We start from the raw sequence: 17,823 nt of genomic DNA on the forward strand, positions 1-17,823 counted from the left end.
TGAATTCTCGCACAGATACGGCATAAACCCCGCAATTCGCTACACTAATAAGAGCATTAGCCCTCGAACTAACTTAGACGGAGCCGAAAAGCCGATATTAGCGGCGGCGGCAGATCCACGAAGCTCTCGAGGGGGAGGCGGCGGTCTATGCATCGAGGACAAAGCGGATTGATGCCTTAGTTCTGCCTCAATGAGCGCGGGCCCGAGCTCTCGGAACCGCAGGCAATAAGGGACCGGCCCGAGGTCGGAACGAGGGATCTAGCATCCAGATTATTTTCCTCAATTCCGCTTAGAACACAAAACCTCACCATGTTCAAAGGCATATACTTCTTGTATACTCCATTCATTAATTCAAACATTCGATCCGCTGTTGCAATCGGATAACGGCATGTACTTATGGTATTCTACGCATGAGAGTAGCGCCCTAATTATCTGACTTTTTTCATGAGGTGCCGCAGGGGGAACTTCTTGAGGAGAGCATTGGCTTGGTGGGATGTCAGCTCACGAATCGATGAGACCGGAGCTTGTTGGAGAGCTCTCTGTTTTTTCGCCATCGATTCGTCCTGGGGAAGAAGATTTGTGATCATGCGTCATCCGCTCCGATGACTCTGAGAAATCGATGAAGATTCGGAATCATAATAGAACGCCGATTCACGGACTCACTCGAATGTCCTTATAGCAAGTATTTAATGCAGCGATTTCTTTAGGGCATCCGGACGTCTCGAAATCCTTTTTAGCGAGACATGTGAAGAGCGTCATCATCTCAGCCAGACAAGCTCTCTCTGTGCGGGGGCGGGACAATATTTTTATTCATTCTATTATATTTCGGGAACGCCAATCTCTCGGGGCTGCGATGTGAGTAAGTCGGACGAATCATAGAGCCCCGCACCTCATACTGGTGCCGATGGCTGAGCCAATCGAAGGACCCAATCGGCTCTGGATTCTCCCTGAGGAGGACTCACCTGTGTCTCTCAGACGTTTCAAGGATACTCTATCCCTGAGTTGCATTGGGGCTACCTCGCGGAACTTTATCGGCTTGTTATTCGGAAAACTCATCTGAGCATAGTCGACATCAGTCTTCTGGACGTTCAACGGATCTGTTGCTCTCATTGTCCAGCCTCAGATCCGAGAATATTCCACAGTTAATCAATTCAGTGCGCGTGTCGCGATCTCTCTAGAGAACGAAAACAGTTTCCGTGACACAGTTGGATGCGAGCCTTCCGGAGATCGGGCTACGTTGGGCCGGCCGATACCCTCTCCCCGGGGACCGAAGGGGAGAGGGAAGACTGACTGCGCCCATGATGCTGATGATCTTTGCTGATGGTTCGAGCGCGATCCGGTTCTATTCCGCATCATCCGTCTCGACTCCGATCTCCGAGTCCCAAAGAGTTCCATGGATATGGGTTGTACCGTGCTGTACCCTGGCCGTGCATGCTCATTGCGGGACCTTTGACCGCGGTCGATCGCGGAAGATCACGGTGCATGGTGCATCACACCACCGCATGCAGCGGAATCTTTTTCGCTTTTGCTCCTCGCCGCATGACCTCTGCTGGTCTCGTCTCTCCTAGTTTCCCAACAAGGGTCCCGCCGAAATTCGATAAACGGGAACGAGAAATATAGCTGAGCCTTCGAGAGGTCAGGGGCTTCATTGCTCGGTTTTAGCTTTGAGGCCGAAGACGAGGAGCATCGTGCGACAAAAGCGGGCAGCGAGGGCGGCTGATGATGTCCGGCATAGTGAAACTGCCGAGGACATCGACGGGAAGACCATGAGAGACTCGTGCTTGGCGCCGAGTAGGTGCAAACCCCTGTCGCGAGAGGGCATGACCCGGGGATCTTGTTGCGCCGAGTTCGATCCCCGGGAACGGCAATGTGAGTCGGCAAGATTCGGTGTACATTCCCTGCGACTGACTGAGTCGCGATGGTTGGTGTCCTTAAGGATGATTCAGCGAATTTCGTTGGAGGTATCGAATGTAACATAATAAGATGGTAAGGCTCCTCGAAATACTTGACGCGGAAACCAACAAGATGATCGATCTAATAGCGGCAGACCGCAAAGTCTCATGTGCCGCGACGGCATTTCAAGAAAGTGACAAAACGCGGAGCCGATTGACGACACTCTCAAGGTCGTGGATCGTGGCCTTGGGGGTTGCTGTTGGCGTTCTAGAGAATACCGAAGGTCAATGTGCCGCGATAACCGACCTTCAGGTCCGAGAGTGAGCGGGGAAGAAAGTTCGTGAGTTCAACTGCGAACACGGCTGTCGACAGAGAGCTTTTGAACGAAGATTGAAACGCCTTGCCTAGGATGGGGCAAACCACCGATGATGATGAGCCACAACATGGAGCCCTATGTGCCGGAGAGAGATCTTGGAGGGGGCCATGGCCCCTTGCGAAACGCCCTCGCGGCTAGTAATCTACATAGTCCCTGTACATAGTTTAGTCAATTTTCAGTCCTCGTACATGAATCGAATCAGCAAGCGACAGCCCGGAAGAATATTCGGATGCGGAAGCGTGAGACTGTCGACTTCGCGCTCTTAGTTAGTCGAAAGTACCAGGAGGATACTCTCTAATAGCTCGATAACTACGTTGAATAAAGCCAATATTCTATTGCGGCCATCTTTTGCGCCAGTCCACGTGAGTTCTCTTCCCAGTGGTAACACAGCAGAGACGTTTTCGCATTATACGGTAATATATAGCTCGCTTCTGTCGACTACCCTCTGGACAATTTCGTGACGCCAGCTAAATGAGAAACTGCCTTGCAATGCGGCCTACAAAGGAGCATTGCGGGGTTTCACCGCTGACTTGACGTTTCGTTAGAGGACGGAAAATATTCGGACAGGGGGCGGCATTGTGGTTGATCGCGTCCGAAAAATTGAAATTTCCGATGACCGCCCCGGGTGGCACTATGGGGAAGCACGCCACTGCTTACAATAAATTCACCCCTCACACCACGGACCGTGACACACCGACGGACGTTCTTTCATTCGACTCGAGATCGGAGCCCATACGGCTCTTCAGCAGCTCACACACAGGTCGGATAGTAATCTGTTGCGATATGATCGACTTGGAGATGTTGTTGGAGTCGAATCAAGCGCTCAAGACATCGGAAGAGTATGGGAAAGCAACGAAAGAATAGTAGGTTTTTTGCGGGTCTCTCAATGCTCAAACTGATTTCTGGGCTAGCATGTCAAAAGAAGAATAAATGAGATTAAACACAGATAAAGATTCCTATGAATCTATCTGTCCTCGCTGCACTAAGACGAAGACAATTCGGAAGTCTGAAAGCCGCCGAAGAGTCCAATGCCTCCTCTGTCTGAATGGGTGGAAGTCTCCTCCGGAGGAAGAGCGGCGGACGTGTGTAAAGTGACGGAGCAGAGATCATCAACGACAGCGTTAGGCAAACATGCGTCTGCAATCGTGCTGCTGCAAAGCTAACCAGACTTCTGGGTACTCCATTCCGGTGCCATCTTTCGCGTTCCTCGTCGTTCCCGAGGGGCGCCAGCGACCCCCATATCGTTCCTGTGTTCTCCAGGTACGTCGTGCCGGCATTCCCGGCGAATTTCATGTCTGTCCCTCCACTCCAGGAGAACCACAACGCACGATCGTTATTTTGAAAATACTGTCTGCCTGGGAAAGAGTAGAACCCCTCTCTCTGATCTCTATTTTTCCGAACACGTGAAATCGTTCTCTGTTCCGTTCTATGAAGAGGGAAGAGGGTTTATTACTTTGAGGCATCTATCCAGGTGAGCGATACATGAATCAGTTTTTCTACACGACGGCGGTGGTCGTAACCGTCAAGTGAAATCCGTTGAGAATTTGCGCTCGTGATCTCAATTCCCTCAGCGAAGCGAATGCATGCCCTCGAACTCTCGATTGAGAAGACATTCCTTGAAAGTCCTCCCTCAATTTTCGTGAACGCCCGTTTTCAAGAGGTCAGCTGAAACTTTCTGGTCTTCTCGGTGGAGCCGCCTCCTAACACTCTTTTCTGCGTTCGTAGGGTCATAATGACTTCTGAATATGTGGCGGGATCCCTCTCGGCTCTCTTCGGCAAGAAAAGTCAGAAATCAGAGGGAGCTCCGGTCAAGCTGAAACACGTCAAGCGATTGTATGAGGAGTTCACCCCATTGAAAAAACCCCAGGAAATCGGGAATCGTCAAGGAACTCCGGCCAAGAAAAGGAAATCCGAAGCTGGAGAATCCGTCATCGGAGACAAGCAGAAGGGGAGAGAGAATTCCCTAGTCAAAAAACGTGCGAAACATGGTCCACAAAGGCCTCCTCGAGATGACCAAGGAGTTGAACCAAATGACAATACCCTCGGCGAAGAGGATGCTACGAGTGGCGAGCTGACGAACCGTACGGCCGCTTTAAAACGGATACGACGCAAAGCCTCGCTCAAACAGGAGCACGATAAGGAAGCGAAAGGTTTGAGCCGATAGTAGACGGAGTCAGAGTTCGCAGATTAGAGGTGGGGGAAGATTCATAGTTTCGGGAGACATGTCGCTGACGAAAAGTTTCGCCCTCTTTTCAGAAGAAGCAAAGCGTGATTTTCGTTACTACGAGGACGATCCTGCTTTCATACCGCAAACGATATTCGTGAAGAATCTGCCCCCGAAATCGCAGAGAAAACATGTGAAGAGACTATTCGAGAAGTGCGGAGATATCCTGTTCGTTAGGTTTGCAAATGCGATACCGGCGAAAGCTGGAATCCCCGTGGAGGCTGCTATAAAAAAACGTTCGCTCATCAAGGAAGGGACCACCGTGAGTTGATCGTTGGGGTGGTTTGATGTTCTTCGATCGCTCGATCCCGGTCCCGGGGGAGCGGTGATATTTTTTCCTATCTTGGGATCGCTGCCAAGTTATACTCCTTCCAGATAAGCGCTTTCGTAGTTTTCAAAGACGCCTCTTCGGTTCAAACCGCGATCGATTTGAATGGAATCGAATACGAGGGACACCACCTGCGTGTCGATCGACGCGAAGCCTCAAACATCCCTCAGAAGCGCAGCGTGTTCTGCGGGAACATACCGTTCGATACTACCGATGACGCGTTGTGGGATTTCTTCGAGGAAGCTGGCGCTATTGATTACGTCCGTGTAGTACGAGATAATGAGACAGGTAGGCGGGATACACGAGTTCGTCAGTGCAGATGGCCGAAGGCTGGAATTATTTTTGTGCGAGGTCCTCCTCCTCGTGAATGTTGGCCCGACCTCAACCATGATGATCAATTCTTCCAGGAATCGGGAAGGGCATAGCCTTCGTAGTTTTCAAGGACGCGTCCTCAGCCGCCCTCGCACTCGAGTTCTCTTCAAAGGAGTTTCAAGGGAGAGCGATCCGGGTTTCAGCCATCGAGAAGAGAAAAACGACGCTACCGTCGTCGAAGAACGCCTTGCTCAGCGGTTCGAAGGAGAAAATCAGCAAGAGGAAGCTGGAGAAAAAGGCGATCAGACAAGAGATGAGAATCAATGGCGCCCCGCGCATGAGTAAACAGAAGAAGGAGAAAATTAAGAAGAGCATCAAGCAGGAAAAGTTGAAGCGTGGGAAGAAGAAGTTCGCGAGGAAACTTCAGGGCGAAAACAAATGAATCTCGAGCCTGGATCTGTAAATTGTGTTATTGGGTTCGAGAACTGGTCATTTAACGTAAAACATGTCATTAGAGCTCTCGGCTCCAGGGCCGGCGAGTTGACTTGCGTATCGAATGAGAAAAAAGATTTATGATCTGCATTGGTTTCGTGTTCCTTCCCGCTCCCTATCGTCTTCGCTGGAACCGGGAGGATGCTGCATTTATCGGACGATTGCGGACGATGTCGGACAATCCCAGATCGTTTCGAGAGTCAGCTCTGAGCCCCGGGAGCAGATAGGTACCATATTCTCTCTAATGGTGGGGCACCCCTACAGTGGCGTGGCGAGCCGGACTTCCGCCCGGGGCGGTGATTCGACATTTTCCGTTTTTTCAACGTGCTCGACGGAAATGCCACCCCCGCCAGATATTTTTCCCCCAAAACACTCCGTTTTTCCGGTGCAAAACCCCGAAATGCCCCCTGAAAGCTCCGCAGAAAGTGCCGCCCGGGGCGGTACGCCCCCCTTTACCCCCGCCTTAATACGCTACTGCGCCCTTAACTCCGACTCAAACGCGCCGGCGAATCTCCTTCGAGAGAGGTAGCGCATCCGCTCAGCTCGCGTTCCGAAGTTCCGTCATCTGGCTCAGGAATGATTGACGGATTGTGCGCGAGCTAACTCTGGACAGATTTGTCGGGGCACCAGACTTAGAATCCGCGGCACCCCACAATTAGAGAGAATACGGGATGATTGACTCGAAGATTCGGCCCGGCGATTCCGCCGTAGTCGGACAAGTCATGTCTGCTTTAGAATTCGGTCGCTTCCCTCTCCACGATACGGGCCACTCGTTGAACGTGTGTGGGTTTTAGACGGCGGAACGCGCACGTGGTGCTGTTGTTTATGGTCTTGAAAGCTGGTCAACTATAAGTTCTTCGTTCGATTGGCTATCCTCACGTACCACCAATCGACATGAGACCTCTGACTGACGACGAGACGAAGGCTGTTCTTGGGAAAGTTGACAAGTTCATCGGGAGCTCGGTGAAATTGCTGGTCGACCGCGAAGATGGAACCTACTGCTTTCGCATCCAGAAAGATCGCGTTTTTTACATATCCGAGAAAGTGCTCAAAGTTGCCTGCAATGTGCCTCGAGCCCAGCTCCTCATGATGGGGGTGTGCTTCGGGAAGTTCACGAAAACCGGTGAGGAAACCGCGCTCGGCGTTTAGATTGTCACTCTTTCGGTTCCGGAGTCAACCCTATGCTCAATCGCAGCGGTAATGGAACCCGTAGAAACGGCTGGTTGGAACTTGAATTCCCGGTCCCAAATATATGGAACTCATCCACTGAATCTATTTATCACTTCCTCCAGGAAAATTCCGCCTTCAAGTCACCGCTCTGGACCAGATAGCTCCCTACGCGAAGGCCAAGATTTGGTTGAAGCCGAGCGCTGAGCAACAGTTTCTATACGGGCACAATGTGCTCAAAGGAGGGGTCTCACGACTCTCTGAAAACGTAGAGAAGTACCAGGGGATCATAGTTTACAACATGAACGATGTTCCCATCGGTTTCGGAGTGGCTGCAAAGTCTACACAGGAGTGTCGGAACGCTGATCCGATGACGATTGTTGTTTTTCATCAAGCTGATGTTGGGGAGTATCTCCGTTGTGAAGACTCACTGTTGTAGTGATAGGTTCTTTAGATATGATGTCCAATCTCGCTCGCAACCACGGAATGAGTGTCGACGCTCTTTTGTGAATACATCTATGATAAGTAAATCTTGGGAAACCTCTCTCATGTACACACGGAAATCTGGCGTCTTTTCTCCCGTGTCTCTGCGATGGGACTGATGACAGCAAGCGCTTGGAGAACGCTCCGACTCTTTCAGGAGCGGGGAGCGATGATGAATGATTGATGAGCATCGATGAGGATCCTCACTCATTTCAGTTAAACTAGGTTCCCTGGGGGGCTCAAGTGCTAGGGAGCTCCATTCTGGGTGAGATCGGCTTGCCCCCCGTTTCGGCTGAATTCCTTATCTCTCTTCATTTCAGCGGCATATCTCGATCACACAACACCTGATCTTGCGTCAAGAGTCATATAACGAGCCTACAGGCTCGCGGGCAGCTGCTTAACTCCCTGCAATTGACCCACTGAATCGAGTGGGAAGAACGTCTGGGGGCCGTCCTATACTTTCTCGATGTTTGCGTGACTCCGGGTCCCACGAAATGAGTGTTTTCCAAGTTCCCCATATTGAGCCCTATCTTCTTCTTTCCGGTTACTGAGTGAGCAAATAAGGCGGGGGAGTCCTTCCCACGTAGAAGCTAGCCCATAGCGTCAAGCCATGAGCTCTCCGTCGAGATCAACGGCATGAGATTCTGCATGGATAGCGGAATGCTCGATAAGGATATATCCCCTCGGGTCTGGCCCCCTGATGATCTACCTAATTTGAAGAAAGATGATCGAATTTACGGGTTCCAAAGCAAGGACGTTGTAACATTTATTTTAATAGAGTTATGCCTCGTGAGCATAATTATAATATAAGATATATATTTTTTATGTACAGATACACTGGCGTGAAGGCGGCGTCACAGCCACTGCAGCGCTGGCGGTGTACGCTACCGATCAAATCCGGTTGGTCAACATTAAACGACGCCATTAAGCGCGCACGCACGCGAGCAGACACTGCCGTCGAGTCGGACGCTGTCTTCACTTCACATGATGACGTATTTACAGTAGGTGGAGACCGCTCTACGGGCTCCAGACACGGGCGCCGTCGGACGCAACAAAACCTTCAGGACAGAAAGACTTCACGGCTTTCCGCGGAACCAACCGAGTGAACGCAAACGGGTGGGAGACAGACGACATCGGCTAATGACAGAGTAATAGTAAATGATCGTTGAAACTCGAAATTCAATCAAAGTTTGTAACTCGCTCGGTCGAGCCCAGTCCGGCTCACTTTGCGCCGGACGTCCGGCAGGCCTCAGATCCAAGTGAACCGACACTCGGAGGACCGGAGCTGTCCTGAACAAAAACCACGTCCCGAGAAATGTCTTTCGGGACGGTCCGAGAGCAACGCGCGGATCAACACAATGGTTCTTTCAAAGTACAGAAATACTTTGACCAGTTTGGGAAAATCATAACATAGCAACCATAACATCTGATCGTCGCGTGAAGGGTCCAATCGATCGAAATAACCGAAGATATGTGAGAAAACATCTCGAAAAGAGTCATTCGGCTCCCGTGGCATTTAAGAAAATACGTGAACAGCAAAACTATGCCATTTCATAGCTCACTCTCTCTCTGTCTGTCTGATTCTCATTGTCAGATTCGTTCGCGACTTGGTCCGAATGGGTTTGATCGGCAGACGATCATGTTTGAATGTTGTCGATAGCTCAAAACTATATAGATTCTCTCTCTTTTCTTTCTTTCCCTCTCTGGTAATGGTAGGAGAAGTAGCCGTAGATCTTGTACTCGACGAACATTGTCGGAGGTGCGCAGAATTCCCCACTGATTTGAACTCTCAGAGAGAGAATTCACGCTCTCAGGCCGAGTTTCGGATCTACGTAGTCTGACCAAACACCGGAAAGCCACTGAACTCGGTGAACGGCTATCGGAACCAGAATCCAAGCACTCGTCGGCGTTATCCAAAAAAATACTCTCAGTCAGCCCGTAGCGTCTAGACACAGACCATTTAAAGTCTGCTAGGGTATGCCGATGCTCGAATCCCGGCCAGGTTGTGAACGGAGAGTTCGGATACCGACATCGATACATCGAGCTGTTCGAGATACATGTGACGTCGTCATCGTTTCACGCACTTCTTTGGGGTTTCGCTCTTTACGTCATACAATCTCATAATCAAAAAATAATCTTCAGTATCTCGCCCATCTGGTTCTACGTACAGAAAATGTTGTGGTTGCTGTTACTACAGTTGTTGTTTTTGTCGATGTCATTGTAGTGGTCGGCGACTTGTTGCTTCGTCTATGAAGTGAGAGGGTACGTATACGTTCGCCCGGCGCTGGGGTCCCGAGAACGCACCCCCACACGACGTCTTGCTTGTTCCATGCTTTATCTGCTCCCGTTTAACATTGATTGATGTTATTAAAATAATTTACGATTTATCTGACATTGATTGAATTTGCCGGTCTTCCATCAAGTTGTCAATAAATTACAGTATGCGACGGTGTTAAGTATTGTGGCCAGTCGAGGCACTATAAATATAAGGATTAGATGCAGACGAAAATATAGGGGAATACAAGGAGAAAAAAGGAGAACAACCTCGCCCCCATCAGTATCATCGTCGTCGTAGCCGTCGACGAGATCAGGAACCTCCCGATCGTGCGATAATTTCAACAATCCCGGAGAATCAACTCCAAAACGCCGATTTACTGGTAAATCCTCATCATCATCCTGATCGGGCGGCCGGTCGGTTGGTTGCTAGCTAGCTAGCTTGGTTTGTTGGATGGATAGAGAGTAATCATCGCAGGCGGCGACAATGTCTTGAGCACCACAGAGCTTCGAAGAATTTTCCTCCTCGCGTGGGGATAGAGAACGATCCAGGGTTAATTGTTTCAATATTAAATTGTGGGTTTGGGTAGCGTTGCTCGCTTGTTGGTCCTCGCCTCGTTGTCGAAACTTTGAGAGAGAGTTATCGACAACTCCGTCAGACAATCCTTGTTTAGTTGAACCGAACTTAAAAAAATATTCTCGTCCATCAACGAGAAGAGCACCGCTGCTCGTGCTAACTACTGCTGCTATGTATCCAGCGCACTCCGGTCGGTCGAATCATCACTCGGTCATTCGATGAAACCGCTTCGTGGTTTCACTTCGAAGATGTCGTCGTCGTCATCATTCCTGTTGTTGTTCTTCTCATTATTGTTGTTGTTGTTGTTGTTGTCTGGGTGGTAGGTGACGTCCGAGTCGTCCGAATCGCTGATACTAATATTTCCCAATAATTTCATGCTGACGCTTCGTAAGTATGTACACAGTGACGTCGGTCGTGCGGGTCTCGGAGTTCCGACGGACGGACAGACAGACAGACAGGCCGATCGACCGACGTCCGCAAGACAGACAGACCTCAAGTCTCGAATCACAGAAAGTTGATTGACGTCAAATGAAAATAGCACTCGTCCAACTCCGTTCCCTTGATCTTGCGTATACGCGAGGGAGACGATTCGAGGGGTGGTAGATTCGGGCGGCTTTTTGCTCTGGCCTACGGAAAGGATCCCGTGAGGCTTCATCGATCGGGAGAAAAGTACATTTCCCTTCACTCTAGAATCTATTTGCTTTGTGTATTCTTTCCCGGTCAGCGATCTGAATCGATTACGGCGGTGACGGTGCGGTTGCTTGCAGAGCCTGTTCTGTGTTGGTGATCAAGTGAAGATCTTCAATGTGAGTCTGAGGCTTAGGCCCCTGAACAGTCTATCTCGATAATGTCTTTGGGTACATCAACAAACTGATAGACCAAGCGCTGGCCGTCCACTTTCGCAAGGATGCCCCTCTGGTAGTAGTACCTGAAACGATTTCGAGTTTAGTTTCGACCTCAGGGATCGAGGGGACAAAGTCGGGGTTTGTTGTCATAGATCTGTCATTCGACAACTCGATTCTCGAAGGAGAATCGCTCCGCTTACCTGAGAGCGCGACCCATAGTCTCGTAGTTCATGTCTGGCTTGTTCTTGTGCAGACCCCACAGCCTTGAGACGGCTTTGGAGTCCACCAGTTTGAAGATGCCCTTCTCGCGGTGGGTCCATTTGATGTAACGAGGGCAGCACTCGCGGTCCTGAAGAAGCTTCAGAAGGAATTCCCACAGGTACGTGGTGGATCCTTCGCGGCTTTTGCGCTTCAAGGGCTGAGGCTGGCTCGGATCGTAGGGTTTCGAAGGCCTTTTGGGGCTGAGAGGCTTCTTTTGCTTTTGAGCACCTCCGGTCGAAAGGTCCTCCGCGAAGTAGTAGCCAAGGTCCTCGTGATAGTATTGCTGACTTTGAATGTTCAATCCTTGCTGGTTGGGGAAATAGTAGTTCGGGAAGAAGCTGTTGCCTGTCGAGGGAGGAGAATTCGCCGGGGGACTGTTGGGAGAAGACGAGCTCGCGGCCGGCAGGATTGATGTCGACGCCGGCAGGTTTTTGGTCAACGCCAACGGCAAGAACGGTTTCTGGTCTTCGTATTGACCGCCGAAGCTGTGGTTGAGCGTCGAAGCGGAGGGCAGTGAAGGTGATGTGGACAGTAGTCCTTGGTTAGAAGGCGAAATCTGAACACCATTCAGCTGGCGGTACATGAACTGCTGTTGAACAGAGGGCAGTGTCGTGGATCCCGTATAAACACCACTAAGATCTGAATCTGCAAGAGAAGAGGAAAACGATTAGCGATCGGATTCGAGCCGGCCGAAAAAAATAAAGAGAGAAATGCGGAAATAAATGCTGCCCAGTAGCCGTCGCTCCTCAGAACGAGGAAAAGCGAGACCCGGTTGTCGTCTAAGTCGTCCGATCGGACCGAGGGGCCTCCGAGCAAGAGGGGCGCCAACATCACAACACTGCAGCCACGGCACCAGTAGGCAGGTTTGTCGGTCTGTAGGTCTTTCAGTCGGTCGGTCCGACGGTCGCTCGCTCGCCGGCTCGCTCGGTCGCTTGTTCCGACGGCGTGCGGCCCAACGTAGTCGGCCCACGGCCTTACCCAAAGCTGCTTTTGTGGCTCACCCACTAACCAAGAGGCCCCCTTCGTCGACGACGACGACAACGACGGCGGCGTATAGCCCTTCTCTTCCTTCCTCGTCCTGGCTCACTCGCTAGAGCGGCACGCTACGGCACTGCATAACATGTAGCCAGACAAACAGTGGCGGAGAGGTGGCAACATCGCCAGCCACGGCCGGGCGTAGCAGCCGCAGGAGACCTTGGGGAGTGCTTTGACTCTCCGGATGGAAGGAACAACGATGAGCCGGTCGGTCGGGCGGCCAGCCGACGAACCGAGCGACCAACCGGGCGACAAAGCGAGCGCTCGTCCAGTAGCGGATACACGTCACGGCAACGGACAAACGCCTAGAGGAAGTTCGTAGGAAGACCGCTCCATTGCTTCGCTTCCATAGGCGAGATCCATGCTCGGTTTTTTTTTCTCATCTCGAGAGGAAATCAAGATCTTCTCAACGGGAACCGGGGGATCCCGCTTTCCAGCATCCGTCACCGAAGAACATCGCCGCTGGAGAAGAATGCGACCAAGGCTGACAGAGCGCCCTCGATTCCGATGAAGGCGAGAAAATCAATTCCCAAGCTCCGGTAGAAAGAAATTCCCGTCGATGCTCGCTGTATTCTCTCCATTATCCGGTTTACCGCTTTCTGTTCGATCCTCACATTGCATTCTGAACGAAGAATACTCGGATAGGTAGCAGTTTTTACCGTTGCCGGAGAGCGAACGAGCTCCGAGCAGGTAAGCAACCTAAAACAACGAGGAAGCAGGCTCTCACAGCTTTTCCGCATTGTCGTCACTGAAAATAGCCAGGATGCGGATGCGGCGACCTTGATGAACCCTTCCTCATTTTCGTACTTCTTTTTCTACTTTCTCGTGTCTTTTTGTTGCAGCCGCTGCATTCGCACTGTCGAGAGCGATTCCAACAATGCACCTACAGCGATTCACCTGTTGGGCCCCCTCGCCTTGAGTTCAAGTTCAAGCTGGATTTCCTCGTTCTCTCCGATTTGTGAGCTCCTTGTGCTAGGCTGAGCGCTCAACCCTTCCTTCTCGGTCGCATGCAACGCTTCCCTGTTCTCAGAGATCCCCAATGCGTCGCGGAAGAGAAACAAGGAAGGAAGGAAGCCAGCCAGACAGTCAGTCAGGGAGGAAAGTCCCTAGCTTCAGAACGACAGCCTCCGATTGTATGAGCTCGATCCAGAGGAGAATACGCTGGAGCGTTTCCTCCGGTTCGAGCTAATCGCAACATTGTGATACACAGTGTTCAAGGCTTCGGAGACAGGCGATAGAAGGGGGAAGGGAGGCGACGTGGCTTGGGAGTGCGGAACAAAGTAGAAGGAACGAAGGATGGAGTCTGTTAAGCAAAAGCTCCTCCCTCGTTCGTCGCTCGCTGGTCCGCTCGTGTTCCCCACCCGAGCCTGCGTCCCCCATCCCTCATGATCCTCCTGTAGTCCTGGTAGTCCTTTCTCCCCCGCCATACCGCCACGGCGGCGGCTGCTGCTGCTGCCACTGACACTCTAACCTTGAAACGCTAACGCATGCGCGTCGACACGGCTCTTTGATGCCGTCCGTTCGCGCAGTGAGAGTGACTCATCCCGATGGCAATGACTCGCTTCAAAGAGTCTTCGTCTTTGGGGTCGGTGGTCCGATGGAATGGAAGTCGATGCGGCGATAGAGTGCGATCAGAGGAGCTGGTGGGGGGCGAGATGGTGGATACGAGGGCGTAGAATGAGTTTCGGGGAGACAGGGGTCGTCGCGGGGGGTAGGGGGACCAGGGGTTGTCACGAGGGAATCCAGAGCAAGAACAGTGGAGCGCAGGTACGATTCCCCTTTTTCGGAAGAACTCTTTATCTGTTTTTTTTTTTCTTCTTTTCCTCTGACCCCGACAGACAGAGTCCGCGAGGGTAGGAGGTATCTCTCTCTCTCCCTCTTTCTCGGTGACTGGGCGGGTATGCTCCGGCGAACGAGAGTGAGAATAAGAGCGTGTATGAACCCTCATGGCTTTAGCGACAGGCTATGCAGGAAGAGTTTTGCGGAAGACGGGGGTGGTTTCGCGCACGAAGCACTCCAACTCGTCCTCGAGCGCTCTCCGAATGAAGTGCAAGATCTCTGCGGCATAGCCGAGCTCCGGACCGAGGGATCGCTTGTAAAAGTAGCCGTTTGGCGTAACGTTGCCGAGTTATCCCTTTTGTCGTCCGGATCGCCGGCAATCCGACCGGCTATAGGGTTCGCTGTCAGCTTGCTGCTCCCTCGGCTGACGACATCACTCTTGCCCAACAGACGGTGAGCCAACGAGTGGTTGCTCTCCTGCCTGCCTGCTTGCTTGCTCGCTTGCTTGGCTGGTTGGCTGGATCTGCATCCCAAGTTCAAAGTCACTAACGGCGAGCAAGCGACGGATTGCTCGCGTTGTTATGCAACAATTTTTTCCGACCGGCTAACAGACACCCGGACCGGACGAGGAGACGGATAGAACCGCACTAAATATATCCATCGCAAGAGAGGCCAAGGCGAGGAAAAAGCACAAAAAAAAGATCTGCCGAAGATCTTCACCCGAGTGCCTGAAACGCACTTTCCGTTTTCTCGAGCAATGCAGATCTTCCCCGAAGGATTACAAGCGTCGCGCGGGAATTACGGGGGAGAAATTCTCCCAAATCTGCTCTTCGCATCGAGGATCGAAGAACTTAAGTCTCAACTCACCCGATGCGTCTCCATGGAGTCGGCTCTTGGCTTCGTCGGTGGAGAGATGTCCTGAAGAAGAGTCGACGTCTGAAACTCCGGAATCGGCAGGAGACGGTGGGAGTGATGAGAGAGCTCCATTCATGTAGTGTTGTTGGAGCAAGAGGTTGTGCACCAGGACACTTTTCGAGTCGGTACCAGGCGACTGACGCTGGTGACGTCCATGGACTCTGGAGAGCTCGCCTCCATCGACTGGAAGTCCAAAAAGTTTATTAGTATATGTTTGGAAATTAACCCGACTAGAAGATCGGATCGATGGAGCGTTCGATACCACATTTCGCATAGGACCCGAATTAGAAATGGAAACGAAACTTCATTAAACATATCCGAGTCGCCGGTTAAAAAATTATTCCCTATTATTTTTCTGTGAGATCCTCGACGCGATCTCCGCAATTAGACATTGGACGTGCGGTTCCTCTTCGGAGGAAGCTTGAGCCCGGAAAGGAAATCCTCGCCCGATGCGGAGCGTTTCGGCCCGCGAAAAATCGAAGAAAAGATGATGACGCTAATTTAAATTGATGGGGGAGGAGTAAGCATGAACGGCATCGAATAGCAATGGCTATATCTGCTCCGCTGTTGCCGCCGATGTATGTTGCTGCTGTTGTTGTTACCATCGCTGATGCTGTTGTTGGGATGATGGTAAGCGAGGCCAGCAGTCTGTCGAAAGCCTGGTGATGAAAGTGCGTGGCTCCGCAACCCCAAAGCGGCAGGGTTGCGTTTGTCCGTTACTTTGCCGGCTATGTGCCAGCCTCCCGGCTCTGCCGACTGGCTGCTTGCTCGGTTTGTTGGAAGTTCTTTGTGTTATTTTCAGACAAGCGGAGTTCTCGGCTGATTCGTCCGTTGCTTTAGTTCCCCAAGATCAAAATGACCATTCCGTTCGTCCGTCCGTCCGTCTGTCTGTCCGCCGTTCGTCCTTTGGTGCGACTGCCGCGGTAGCAACAACAAGTCGGGGTGTGTCGTCGCTATGAAGTCAACGCCGGTGGAGGAAGTGAGGCTCCCGCACGTCGTTCCGCGCCGCCTGAGTGCGTACGAGTTCCATCCGGAGTTTGGGATTCGTTGTCGATCGGTACGGACCGTGAGCGGATTTCAACAACAGCTCGAAGCGGATCGTCCACAAGGCTCGGAATCCGATTTAGATACAATTATAGTTTGTACATACAGATTAATCCTCCTCTCGGGAAACCGTTCATTTATGAACGCATTCCCGATCTGTCATTGAACTGAAGCCAAGTGAGACAAGAAAACATCGAACGTAACGAAATGAGATCGACTCGCTGCCAAGTCAGAAAAAGTACGGCGAAGCCGTTGGCTCTTCTACGGGGCTTTCTAGTTTGCATAGCAAGCGCTGAGCCAATTTGAGTCCCCTACTCTTTCATCCGTAGTAGACGACGAGACAGTTAGGTGATCTTGACACACATCTTGGCAAGTTTCTCCCTTGGCCTTGACAGCGACTCTCATATTGGTTAGCGTCACACATTCGATAATAGGCGCTCATTCCGAACAAGTTATTTCATCATCATTCCCGACCGTCTATATTGGACAAACAAAAATAGAAATAAGGAAATAAAGCCCAAATGGGTCATGGATCCGCAGTGGACAGCCTAGAACGATCATGTCACACACAGAAAAGCAACATTGTTCCCGTGTACGGGGAGCCGGGCTTAATGAGCAAAATCAAGCAGGAAACGCGTTTGGGGAACTTGATCCGATAATCAAAGCCGAGATAGGTTATCCATGATAGGAGAAGCTGTGACGAATCCTCTTCCGCTTGTGACGTGCTCCAGCATGGATCGCACCGGGAGAAAATAACTCCGACGAATACGACTCTCGTCAAGGAAGGAAAATCGCCGAAAGGATTCGGCTCGCTCGCCAAGGTTAGAGGATACTAAGACGGACGGGGACTCTGTGAGCTCTATTGTCAGGAGAAAAGTCATTTGTAACAGCCCAGAGCCTGAGGTAGGGGAGATACGACCTGGGAGCCAATGAGCGGGCGGGCACCGCCGACCGAACAGCGACTCTAGGTGGATGGATGCGAGGTGAGTAATGCTTGGTTAAGTCTCTTCGGAGAAAGGCAGCGATATTGCTTCTGACGCTTCCTGAATCCAGGAATCCGGGGGACCCACTCCTCGCCGGTCAACTGATGACTTTCTTTCGCTACCATCCATTCGAATGGTCAAGCCGTCTCAAAGGACAAGCTGGTCGGCTAAATTTCTTCTCCGAGCGAGGGGATCGGAGGGGCCGCAATTCGCAGGGAAACGCTTCCGCGAACGGGAGGGATCCCGTTCGGGCTGGGGGGGGGGAGGGGGGCAAGGACTGTTCCGTTCATACGTTTCCGGACATGTAGAGATCAATCGTGACTTGAACCAAAGTCTCACGCCATCATCTCTGGGGATTTCACTGGTTCATCATCAAAGAGAAGCTCAGCCAGTTACAGAGGAGAAGACCATTCAAGGCCCAATCCCGCGAACGCTGCTGCCGCACTCGCCGTCGAGCTTCCACCACCGCCCTGGTTCCTAGGAAGTCGGATGAGGGAAATTTCCTGGAACCGACTTCCCCGGGCTCGCTCGCTTGTTTGCCCGTCCGACCGCCCGAACCCCCCAGACTCCGCTCGTCGCTCGGAATGCTTCCTCCGTCCCAGGAGGTGCGCGGCTGCAGGACTAAAAGGGACGCAGACTCATAGAGCCCTTTCCGTGCGTGTGGGGGGAGTCCGTTGTATTGGTGGTGGTGCCGCCGCTACCACTATTGCGGCTGCCAGTAGTGGTGGCAGCGACGACGGCAATGGCGTGGGTCGGTGGCTGGCTGGCCGGCCGGCCGGCCGGCCCTTTGGAGCATGCGCGAGACTGGCCTTGAAACAGCCCGTGCCATTGACCC

The 17,823-nt window shown here is 51.8% G+C and overlaps 4 protein-coding genes across 4 annotated transcripts in view; 2 read left to right on the plus strand and 2 right to left on the minus strand.

Moving 5' to 3' along the window:
* Positions 1–292: 292 nt before the first annotated feature.
* LOC100901350 (uncharacterized) lies at positions 293–1,233 on the minus strand. Its single transcript, XM_003742557.2, has 3 exons — positions 963–1,233; positions 664–782; positions 293–563 (listed from the first exon to the last, which is right to left on the minus strand). The coding sequence occupies exons 1-3, from the start codon at positions 1,108–1,110 to the stop codon at positions 429–431; spliced, it is 402 nt and encodes a 133-aa protein (XP_003742605.1). The 5' UTR covers positions 1,111–1,233; the 3' UTR covers positions 293–428.
* A 2,173-nt stretch (positions 1,234–3,406) lies between these two features.
* Positions 3,407–5,712, plus strand: LOC100908690 (RNA-binding protein 34). Its single transcript, XM_003742606.2, has 5 exons — positions 3,407–3,529; positions 3,995–4,419; positions 4,526–4,755; positions 4,869–5,109; positions 5,229–5,712. The coding sequence occupies exons 2-5, from the start codon at positions 4,002–4,004 to the stop codon at positions 5,573–5,575; spliced, it is 1,236 nt and encodes a 411-aa protein (XP_003742654.1). The 5' UTR covers positions 3,407–3,529; positions 3,995–4,001; the 3' UTR covers positions 5,576–5,712.
* An 807-nt stretch (positions 5,713–6,519) lies between these two features.
* On the plus strand, positions 6,520–7,345 carry LOC100901492 (60S ribosome subunit biogenesis protein NIP7 homolog). Its single transcript, XM_003742558.2, has 2 exons — positions 6,520–6,748; positions 6,918–7,345. Exons 1-2 carry the CDS (start codon positions 6,520–6,522, stop codon positions 7,229–7,231), a joined length of 543 nt encoding a protein of 180 aa, XP_003742606.1. The 3' UTR covers positions 7,232–7,345.
* A 3,600-nt stretch (positions 7,346–10,945) lies between these two features.
* Positions 10,946–17,823, minus strand: part of Eip74EF (Ecdysone-induced protein E74) — a 62,419-nt gene continuing 55,541 nt past the window's right edge. Inside the window, exons 3-5 of the mRNA XM_029111247.1 lie at positions 14,914–15,144; positions 11,172–11,877; positions 10,946–11,054 (exon numbers count right to left, since the gene is read on the minus strand). Coding sequence (XP_028967080.1) covers positions 10,946–11,054; positions 11,172–11,877; positions 14,914–15,144 — 1,046 coding nt within the window. The remainder of the gene's footprint in view (positions 11,055–11,171; positions 11,878–14,913; positions 15,145–17,823) is intronic.

Source organism: Galendromus occidentalis, unplaced genomic scaffold (assembly GCF_000255335.2).
Source record: "Galendromus occidentalis unplaced genomic scaffold, Mocc_1.1 scf7180000077427, whole genome shotgun sequence".
Taxonomy (NCBI): Eukaryota; Metazoa; Arthropoda; class Arachnida; order Mesostigmata; family Phytoseiidae; genus Galendromus; species Galendromus occidentalis.

Coding starts and splice junctions, on each gene's coding strand:
- LOC100901350 (XM_003742557.2), bottom strand. CDS start 1,110: ATGAGAGCAACAGATCCGTTGAACGTCCAGAAGACTGATGTCGACTAT. Junction 783..962: donor GAAACGTCTGAGAGACACAG/GTGAGTCCTCCT, acceptor GCCCCCGCACAG/AGAGAGCTTGTCTGGCTGAG. Junction 564..663: donor CTTGCTATAAGGACATTCGA/GTGAGTCCGTGA, acceptor CTTCTTCCCCAG/GACGAATCGATGGCGAAAAA.
- LOC100908690 (XM_003742606.2), top strand. CDS start 4,002: ATGACTTCTGAATATGTGGCGGGATCCCTCTCGGCTCTCTTCGGCAAG. Junction 4,756..4,868: donor TCATCAAGGAAGGGACCACC/GTGAGTTGATCG, acceptor TACTCCTTCCAG/ATAAGCGCTTTCGTAGTTTT. Junction 5,110..5,228: donor AGTACGAGATAATGAGACAG/GTAGGCGGGATA, acceptor CAATTCTTCCAG/GAATCGGGAAGGGCATAGCC.
- LOC100901492 (XM_003742558.2), top strand. CDS start 6,520: ATGAGACCTCTGACTGACGACGAGACGAAGGCTGTTCTTGGGAAAGTT. Junction 6,749..6,917: donor CGGGAAGTTCACGAAAACCG/GTGAGGAAACCG, acceptor CACTTCCTCCAG/GAAAATTCCGCCTTCAAGTC.